The 10602-nt window shown below is 48.6% G+C and overlaps 1 protein-coding gene across 2 annotated transcripts in view; it reads left to right on the top strand.

Moving 5' to 3' along the window:
* The window catches only part of FBXO21 (F-box protein 21), a 33103-nt gene extending 23254 nt beyond the window's left edge, over positions 1-9849 (top strand). For both annotated transcript variants that reach the window (XM_081123560.1, XM_081123559.1), the window contains exons 11-12: positions 567-724; positions 5824-9849. In XM_081123560.1, coding sequence (XP_080979686.1) covers positions 567-724; positions 5824-6011 — 346 coding nt within the window. In that variant the 3' untranslated portion in view covers positions 6012-9849. The remainder of the gene's footprint in view (positions 1-566; positions 725-5823) is intronic.
* The last annotated feature ends 753 nt before the right edge of the window (positions 9850-10602 follow it).

Here is a 10602-nt window from a genome sequence, read left to right on the forward strand (position 1 = left end):
ATGTCATTTCATCTGGGGCTATTTCACACTGTGTCTAAAAGGTAAGGGCCCTCTCTTTTGTTAAAAATGCATTTACCATCCTGTTGTCATATCTAAGAAAAAATAAGCAATTCCTTAACGGATAGATAGACTGTTTGAGTCAGGGTCCTTTAATGCTGTCAGATTGATCAGTCTCTTCCTTTATGGATTGTGTCTTTAGGTCCTTGTTCAAGAACTAATTTGCTACCCCGAGTCACTACGACCGTTTGAAAGTTCTGTGCTTTACGTCTAGGTCCCCGCTCTCCTCAGGCGGCTCCATGCGCAGCTGGCAGGCCGGGGCCCTGGCCCTTCCGCCTGTGGCCAGCGGCCCCTGCTCTTTACCAGACATTTATCATTTTCCGCCTGAAGGGCTAGGTTGGTAGCAGGAGGGGTTCACAAAGAGGGGCAGGCGCCCTGGAGAACACTCGGCGTGGGTACGAGCAAGTAAATTTGTCAGAACGGGAGTGTAAGAGGAGACGAGCCACCTCTTATGCCTCCCGGTCGCCTGGGCCCCAGGGAATTGATTCCACCGCTCTCGTGTTGATTAGGTATGGCTACAACTGCGTCATCTATGGTTGGGACCCCACCTGCATGATGGGACACGAGTGGATTCGCAACATGAATGTCCACAGCCTGCCTCACGGCCATCACCAGCCTTTCTACAATGTTCTGGTGGAGGATGGTTCTTGCAGATATGCAGCCCAAGGTAAGTGGCTGGTTCCTGTTTGTACCTTTAATGACACTTGGGCGTATTCTAAGCACACATTTGAGCACTCAGGCGCTGTGGGCACAGTCATCAGCCTCCAAGAGCTCACCTCCTTAGGGCCAACACTCACTAATAAACAAGGGCGGTGTGCCCTGGTGCAGCCACACCACGGGCTAAATAGTCACAGTCCTCAGGGTCTCCCCCTCCATCACCACTGCAGCTGGGACCCTATTCCAGTGCTGCTGCTGACCTCTGTTCTGATTGGTCATTGCCTTTGCCAATCAAAACCCCAATGCCAGCTTCTCAGGCATTGCCATTGGCTCCCTCCAGGTAGGGCGGGTCAGCTTGAACTGCTTTCCCCCTACCATCTGCTTGAACTAGAAGGCATTGAATGGGCACGACTTGGGGAGCCACCCTAGTACCCTCTGGCCTCCTGAGACTGGCAGCCTCGTGTGCTCCCCCAGAGACACCACTGGGAACTGCAGTCCATAGCACTGGCTTCAAGAGCACGGGGCTTGGTAGGTGGGGCCTCTGCCAGCCCTGGCAGGTGCTAGCCCAGGGCACTCCTGAGACAGACAAATGGAGCCCATGGAGGCAGGTTAGAGACAAAAATGCCCCCACTATGAGTCCCCTTTCTTTGTTACTCTACTTAATGAGATGAAGTTTTTGCAGGCCTCCCTGTGGTGGCATTTACAACATTCCTTTTATTAATAAAAATGAGCACATGCCAACACACTGCTGCTCTGCGATGGGCAGTGTGATGTCTGTTAATGCCATTGGAAAACACGTTTCTGTCGTCATCATCATACTCATTTGTCCCTGAGGAAACTGAGGCACAGAATTGTTTAAATCTTAACTTACAGAGTGTGAACTTGAACACAGGCAGCTTGGCAAAGCCTGGTCCATAACCATCATGCTACAGCTTTTTGTGTCTGATCTAAAACATGTTTGACCTAACTCAGTATTATGTTCTGGTAAAATGCATTAATAGAAATAGTGAATGTGTAAAAATTTCAGAAGTGTCAAAAAGACTAGAAGAAGCTGCTTCTTGTTGGTAATTCACCAGAAACCGAGAGACAGTCACATACAACAAGAGAAATTCTGTTTCTTAAGGCTGCAGGTCGTGTTAACCTCTGCCAGTGTAATGAGGGAGCTGTAAGAGGGTTGATGTCCTGTCAGACAGAGGCGCTGATAGCGATTTTATTTAACTTGTGAAGCTGGGACAAAAAAATCATACTAAGTTTCAAAAACTCAACATGATTTGAAAACTGTGGCGTGGTCTGTGGACTCTTTGTACTCCCCACGGATCGCCTGGTTGGCATGCCACAGTGCGTCTCGGAGCGAGCCTATCACAAGGATAAAGGGCGCTGTCTTGTGACCAACACTGCGGCCAGCCCCGTGGCTTCACCTCGTGCCTTCGTTGCCGGTTATGTAGTGCAGGTCTTAAGACTCTCGGTATTTGATGTCTGCGTTTCTAGAAACATCTATGTTAGCTTTCGATTGGGATTTTAGAGTAGGTAAACGGTATTTGGCTTCAGGTGTTCTGAGTTTTTTCAGTGTCTCAGGAATTCATCTCTGATCGTATCCTAAGTAAACATGCAGTGCAGGGTTTGGAGTCATAGCCGTGGAATGACTTTGTAGAAAAGTTCAACATCTTGTCGATTTTCCCTGAAACTGAGATGGAACTAAGTGATTGTAGGTCCCAGTCATAGAGCAAGAGGTTCGTAAACAGAAGCGCAGACACGGAGGCGGTGCTGGTATATGTGATGGAGAGGCTAACGTCTTTTTTTTTTTTTTTTTTTAACAACTTTGGGTGAGAGCATTTAAACGAGAACACGGGGTAGCCCCATACATGCTCCGCTGGATTCAACAGTTGGCATTTTTACAGTATCCGTTTGACTTACAGATGGAGGTTCTCATTTTTTGCTGAACCATTTGGAAGACCATTGCAGGCATCATGACTGAACACTGGGTCATACCTGTTGTAAGAGTAAGGACACCTCCCTGCATGGCCACAGTTCAGCATCACACGTAGCAAAGAGAAGCTATTTTACAATATCTCACTTTCAGTCGCCTTTCAGGTTTCCCAGCAGTCACAGAATATCCTTCATAGGTGTGTGTTCATTTTTAAATCCGGACCCGACCAGGGTTTGTGTACTGCATTTGCTTATGTTCCTCATTTCTCCTCTTTTATTTTCCCTGTTCCATAAGACTTTGACGTTTTGAAGAGTCCAGGCCGGGTAAATTGCCTAACTGCTGGATGTCATACTGTTTGCTCATCCGTGTGCTGCCTGTGAACTGGACGCTAAGCCTGAGGCTCGATGAGATCAGGCTAATATTTTTGGCTGGGACACTTACTCTCAGATGCCGTGTGTCACGTTGCCTCTCATCCAGAGGCCTGCGGTGTCCGCTGTCCCGCTGTCAGAGGCGGATTTTGGTCACTTGGCTAAGATAGTGAGTGACTCACTGTAAGGGACTGTTTTCCTTTTGCAGTTAACGTGAAACCTGTGGAGTCCCAGTGTGACATCCCGTGTGTGTCATCTTCCCCAGTAACCTTTGTCCTTGCTTGCATTCGCACCTATTGAATCTCCTTGCCTAAGTTATCATGAGAATTGCAAAATGATGATTTTCTCCCGCTGTTATTCAAGAGTTTCCCTCCCCCCTTCTCTCCGTCCCTCCTCCTCCCCGCCTCTCTCCGCCTCCCCCTCCAGCTCTCTTCCCCACCTCTCATAGATTCCTGGATTTTTATTTAGCCCAATGTGTTATCATTTGAAACAATTTTTTGCTCAGATTACCTCATATTTAGCCAATGGGAGACCTTCAGAGGCTAGATTTTAAAAATACTTATTTAAATATGTTTTTTAAACATTTCTTGGTTAACTAATTTGCATTATTTTGTTCTACAATTTTTTCTTGATCTAAATTTGCAGACTTTGGCTCCATGATCCGAGTCATCTGGGTAGAACCACTGCATTAGTGAGCGTTTTCTGATTACTCGTTCTGCGCAGAGAGCTGAGGAGTAGGTTGCAGACCACAGGCACGCACGGCATCTCCAAATAGTTGTATCTGCGCCCTCAAGGGAATTTTCCCGACAGTATGCTGGCACTCACCTAAATCCTAAGGGAGGGATATACCGTATCTGGTGCGCACGCACACACACACACACACACACACACACACTCTTTGGATGCTCTGAGCTGCCCATCAGCTGCCTACCTCAGAAGGTCAGGAGTTCAGCTGTGACGTGAACTTCTGGTTCTTGCATTGTGGTTAGAATGCTTGGCACGTGCGCCCATCACCAAATGTTAGTTCCATCTCCATAATTTGTCCTACATTCCCAACTGAAGTTTCTACCATAACTGCACACACACACAGGCACACACAGCCCGTGGCAGCCTGCACATGCTGGCATGTGTGCGAGGATCCCCTGCATCAGGGCTGGAGTGTGAAATTTCAGCCATTTGCGGGGACAGTTTGGTGCTCTCCTTTAAACTGAAAATCTCCAGCGTCATCCTCTTACCTGTCAGCATCATCCTCAGCCCCTCCACCAAGGATACGCTCACCCAAGGGGTCTGTGGTCCCTCACTATCGAGAGTCAGGTCATTCGCAAGGACTCCCTGGTAGAGTGGGGTGTATCCAGACTGAGGAGAGCTAAACTCCAGGTGGACTCACCATTTGCAGACGCAGTTGCTGTACGTTTTGCATGAATAAGCGAAACAGAGCCTTGGGAGTTTTCATTAAGTGCAGTTATGTTTAGACACATCGGTGTGTGCCCACTGAAGGACTAGAGGCACTCACTGGTAATGGCTTCCTCTCGGGAGGGAGGGGACCTGGGCGGGACGGCTGCCTGGAGGACTCACAGGTAGCCTTTCCATTGTTTTACAGGAGTGTATTCATACATTTTGGGGTAGCTTGAAATTCTTAAATAAAATTAGCAGACACGTTTCTCTGAAAATTTCAGGGGAATCAAAAAGACTTCTCAGGCTTTTCTGGGACCTTTAGTCCCTGTTTAATATTCTGCTCAGTCACGTTTTGTATCACTTAGATTTCTTATGTCTCTTTTAGTAAATATTTTAGAAACCTTTAGTGGATTGAGATTTATTTTCCCCTCGTAATACACAGTTTCCAACCTCACTCTCGTTTTCTCCTTTAAAAAGTTTTTCATTAATATATTTTTTCATTTTTGCTAGGAGCCCAGGCAGGTAGATGGTTTGAAATCAGTCCATGTTCCCATAACAGCCAGGAGCGGGGCTGGGAGGACCCCCCCCCCCAGCAGGGGCAGGTGGGCAGGAAAGGGCATCCTCTCAGCCAGTGGCACTTTGAAACATTAGAGTTTTTATATTTACTGCATTTTCCCATGACAACTAAGTGCGCAGTTTAAAAGAACCATTTAAAATGACGTAGTTAAGCCATGTGATGTAGCAGCCAGATATGTGGCCTTCCAGGCGCCTTCTAAGTAGCACCTTTGTACTCCCAGTTCCTCCATTGGATCTTGACAGCACATGGCTCATTTTCCTGGCTGCCCAGCATTTCTCTGAATTAACGTGCCATCATTTCTTTACACAGTGACCTGCTGTGGGTGCTGTCATAAGTGATGCTGAGATAACCTCCTCGTGCTTGTCCTGTGCACTCTGGGGACCAAGTGTCCTGAGTGCATTTAGGACGTTTAGGGGTGATGTGCTGCACTGTGGGTGTGAGTTGGCCCGTCGGCCAGGCTGTGCAAAGTCTGGCTTCGTACTGCAGGGAACCGAGACGGTCCTGGAGCACGGTCAGAGCGGAAGGTCTGCCTGGCCAGCTCCTTTCTGGCGCCAGGTCACCGGGGCTGAGGCTTGGCTTCTCCCGGGTGGGGCCCACGCTCAGAGATTAGGAAGGTAGGTACTCTGTTCCGTGCGGAGCTGTGGGCCCCAGCCACCATCCCTCCGCCTCCCGCTTGCCACTCGCTGCCTCTTTCCTGTTAGCTCCTCCACATTCCATAAACATCTCCGCCTCCTTTCCCCCACCTCGAGCATGCTACTCGGAAACGGTTGCCCGGAAGTGCTCTGGATAAAAGACGCCGCAGGAAAGTCCATTTTAACGAGAATGTGCCTCTTTGTCAACAGAAAACTTGGAATATAATGTGGAGCCTCAAGAAATCTCGCACCCCGATGTCGGACGCTATTTCTCGGAGTTCACAGGCACCCACTACATCCCGAACGCAGAGCTGGAGCTCCGCTACCCAGAGGACCTGGAGTCTGTCTACGAAACGGTGCAGAATATCTACAGTGCGAAGAAAGAGATCGCAGAGTAAGGCCCAGCGGAGGACACTGCGCCTTTGCTGCCACTGCTGTCTCCCGAGAGAACCGGACTCCAATGTCCCCACGGACCCCTCTGGATTCGCACCACCAGGAAGGCCACTTAGCAGGAGTGCGGTCGCCTCCCTCTGAGTTTGCATAGCCTGTGCTCTCCTCAGCTGCAGAGACAATGTCGCTCTCCGCCCACACTAGTGAGTCATTGGAAAGGCACTGTGTCAGTGGCATGGCTTGTATGCTTGTCCTGTGGTGACAGTCTGTGACATTCTGTCTTCATGAGGTCTCACAGCCAACGCTCTTCTAATCATTTCTTAAGTTCTCTCTGCAGTATGTCTGTCTCACACTTCTGTCTCAGAGCATTTCATTTGCTGGGCAGATGGGGTTATAAGTTTGCAACAGTTTCTTTCTGATTTCTCTGTGGAGCTGGTGCAGCCCTGAGTCAGGGTTGTGGGTCTTTTCACTCTGAATTTAGTTGCTTGTTCAGAGGTGAAGCTCAGTGAGCCTGGCAGCATCTTGGAGATGAGCAAACTAGTGCTAATCAGAATCGTTTGCATTTATTTTTTCTAATGCGTGAAACAGATTCCAGGCACTTACCTTTTTCTGTATTTGAATTAGAAGAATAACACAGTTTCCCTCTTGGATTTATGCTCCTATTGCTATGAATCATTAGTTTTCCACTTTATTACATGGAATTCTTTGAGAAAATGCATAATAATGGCCTTGGTGATGGCTTTTTCCATGTTCATCTACTATTCCTCCCTTTAAAATAACTTTAAAAAAAAAATTTTAAGACTCTCCAGTGCGTGAGTAGATCTTAAATCAGTGATGGGTTCTCTTTCTAGTAGGAAGTACAATCTGATGTTAAAATGTTTGCTTTTAGAAATTACACTTCGAGGTCTCCAGAGACCTAAAAATGAGACTTCACTTTTATAACCAGAAGAAATAATGAACCTTAAGAAAGAAAAAAGAGGTCGCATGCCGCCTTCATTTTTGAGAATCACTCAGGACCTCTTTGAATGGGGCCGGGTAGAAGTAAATCACATGTCTTTCATTTTAAGATTGTTTGATCGGTGGGAAAGGAAATGAGTGCTGCTCTCCCAAGTCACCGTGGCCGTGAAAGCCTCAGGGGGAAGCCTGTGCCTGAGTCCCGTGGGGGAGTCCGGCTTCTCACTAAGGTCACACCAGCTCCTCTCCCACGTTCTTAGTAGCCCCGTTGAAGGTTCCAAGTCTGGGCGTCGCTGGAACTCCCACTGCATGGCCCGCCAGGTCCCCAGCAGGCTAATCTTGTAGTTCACCAACCAAGGCTGATGTCTGCAGTTAGGGCCTCGTCACTTCACTCTCTTGAAAAGAACCCAGTTGATCTAATGAATGAGGCTTTAGGTGGTAGGGAGCAGTCACTCGCTGCCTGTGTTCATTTGCATGCAATATTTTCTCACCGTGTTTGATGACTGCCTCCTGTTGATCCCTTGGAAACCCTGGGATGACAGGTCTGGGGACGCCACCCGAGACACTTAATATCAAGTGCTGGCTGAGTTAAGCAGTTTTTAGAAAGATGGAGGTTTGGCCGGCCGGCTCCTTCCAGCCTGAATTCGCTGTCGTCCAGTGTCCACGTTCCTCGTCACATCCAAAGTCAGAGGATTTGGACTCGCATTTGAACTTGTGACCACTCACAGCACCCAGCCTGCCTGAGGCCGGGGGGTTTACACTACTCTCATTTAAAGGTGGAAATTAGAAAGTGTGGAGTAAATATTACCGAGACACATACTAAGAAACCGTGGAGCGTGCTGAGAATTATGATTGTTGGTTTTCCAGTTCGATTTCCTTTTCTCGTAGAGTAACATTGTCGCCAGAAAGGCGGTTTTCCCTTTACTGACCCAATGTAAATATGTATCTAGACTGTTCTCACTGTCTCCTCACGACTGCTTCACTTCGCTCCAGGAGGCCTGTCGCCTGTGTAAGTCGGTATTCGGGCACTTTATATTTTTCTAAAAACGTGTTTTTGGATCCTGTACTCTAATAAATCATAAGTTTCTTTTTAAAATTTTTTCCAAAGTTTTCTCCACTTTAAAAAGCCCTGTTATAAAAGTAGAACTTTCACAATGTTAAAATATTAAATATTTGGATATTTAGTAACTTCTTTTCTCTTTCTTCCAATGAACGCCAAGATGTTGGGGTTTTTTTTGTACAATGATTAATAAATGGAACTTTCCAGAGAAACCACACGAATGGCCTGCCCGATTCCGTCCCAGGACAGAGCCCTGCCACGACTCGTAGCAGAACGTCTCCCGTCTCTTCTGATCAAAATAGGCAAAAATGTGCTCTGCTGAAATTTTTCTTAACATTGGTGAGTGAACAGGGTATCTTTAGACTATGATTTTCCTGCCAAACGTGAATTTTATAAGCTCGCTAGTCATCTTGCGAGTGTCTGGCTATAATGCAAAGACTGCTGCTTTGCAGTTATGTTAAAAGTGTGTGTTTGTAAAACGAGAACTTCGGAAGCTTTGTGGGAAACCCAGGTTCTCAGTGTGTTGCTCATGTCGACTGAAAGCCGCACGACATACCGCCAGTCCAGGATGCCCTGCGAAGTCCCGATGCTTCGTGATGTCACTACGTGCTGTGCGGAAGGAAAAGGCCGTGGGCTAAACAGTCACCACTTCCCTGCACTGTGGTGTTTCTCAAAGCCTGTAATATGCTGTCGTAGACCCTGGAGCTTCCCTCCCCCACAGGCGCCGTACACACGGCGTCCCTATGGTCCAGCGCGTGCAGACCTCCTCTGGGAAACACTCTCAGTGAGACACCAGTCACATCCAACACTAGTCTACCTTGTCGCCAGACCAGTTCCACCAAGCATCTCGTTTGAAAGCATCCACCCAGTCAGGCCTTGAAAAGCCGGCATTACGTTGTCTCTGCCTGAACCCTGTCGTAGATCTCCATTGCGAGTGCATTCGCACAGCAAAATTGTTGTCGCTAAGCCAGTTTGCTATTTTACCACATCTACTTAATGTCTAGTTTTAAAACGTCAAATGTCGCGGTCTTCCCCGATGTATTAGACTGAGTCGCGCTTCCATGTTCCAGGCTTTCTTCTGCCACCATTGGGTCCCTTTGCTCTCAAGGGGAGACACTTCTTTCTCTTAGTTGTGAAATTGAACTACCAGCAACTTTTTAATTTGAAAGTATCTGTGTCCATAATAATCAGATGTTTGTCTTTTGTTCCCGGGAGGGAAGGGGAGACTGTTCACCTAGAGGAAACACATTCAGCCACGTGGCAGTTTATTTTTGAGGACGTTAATAGCTGTATTGCATGTGTTACCTTGTATTGCTTGCTTCCCTTGCGCCAGGCACAGGCCTGAACTGTTGATGGCCCTCGAAGCAACCCTATGAGACAGGGCCAGCTATTTGTCTGGGCTGCATATGGTCTCAGTCACGTATTCTTTGTTTTTAGAAAATGTGCATAACATCCTGAGCTCGAGGGCTGTACAGAAACAGGCCACAGGCCGGAAGTGGCCTGCGGGCCATCAATTACCGACCCCGGCCGAGGGGTGGGCCTGCCTGGCATTCCGCTGTACAGATGGGGGATCGCGCACCCTGCTTGTTTGTAGGTGGGAAACCTGGCATTTGACAGCCACACTACCGACTACCTCGCAATGTTTTTAACCTTTGCCTTGCAGCAACTTTAACTTCTAGTCTTTCACTTCTGGAAATTTAGAATCAAGAGAAAAAGGACATTCCTTCGGTGATTAAAATCATGTGCAATTATAGCATAAATGTATTATGGCCATTTAGCAATGATTGTATTAGGGTAATGCTAGTTCTGTAATAAATAGACCCAAAAATATACGATGGCTCCAACACTCAAGAACTTTCTTGCTGAAGTAACACCAGGGAGGGGGGAGGGGGGCGGGGCTGCCCCCGGGCTGCCATTTAGAGACGCTGACTCACCTGGCTCTACAGTGAGGCTCTACCTTGCAGCTTTCAGGAACACCCTGGGGTGGACTCCATCCAACTGCAGGGAATCAAGCCCTCAGGGGACAGTCTGAGGGGGTTCTGTGAGCGAGGGCTGGAGTGGCACTTGCCACTTGCACGCACTTCCGGGGGAAGGCTGGGAATTAAAGGGGGTGATGAGCGGCCGGCAGCCACTGTCGGTGTCTCATGCGTGGCCGTGCGCTTCCCAGGGCTGGACACACAGCACTCCCCGGGGAGGCAGCCTGTGCTCTGGTGACAAGCACTGCCTGTGTCATTGGTTTCTGCCACAGTGTGACCACCGGGCGGGTGGGGGGTATTCTGCAGGTCGCGCTATCTTAAATCCATAGTTACCGCAGCAGATGGCATGGGAGGGGAGGAGAGACCTGACACCTGTCACTTCTGCCTCAGTAACCCGAACTCAAGTTACAGGCCCACAGCCTAACCCAGAGGAGGCTGGGAAAGGCCTCCTGTGTGCCCAGGAGGGAGATGGGAGGTTTGGGGCTCCGTCCTGTCTGTGCCTCCACTGTGTCTGCACCCCACACGCAAGCCACTGGGCTCCCGTAGCTACGAGGTCCTGCAGGGTGGGAGTGGGGGAGCGTGCGCTCTCCGGGAGACACTTCCTCCATG

The sequence above is a fragment of the Miniopterus schreibersii genome (genome assembly GCF_964146895.1).
Source record: "Miniopterus schreibersii genome assembly, chromosome: 20".
Classification (NCBI taxonomy): Eukaryota; Metazoa; Chordata; class Mammalia; order Chiroptera; family Miniopteridae; genus Miniopterus; species Miniopterus schreibersii.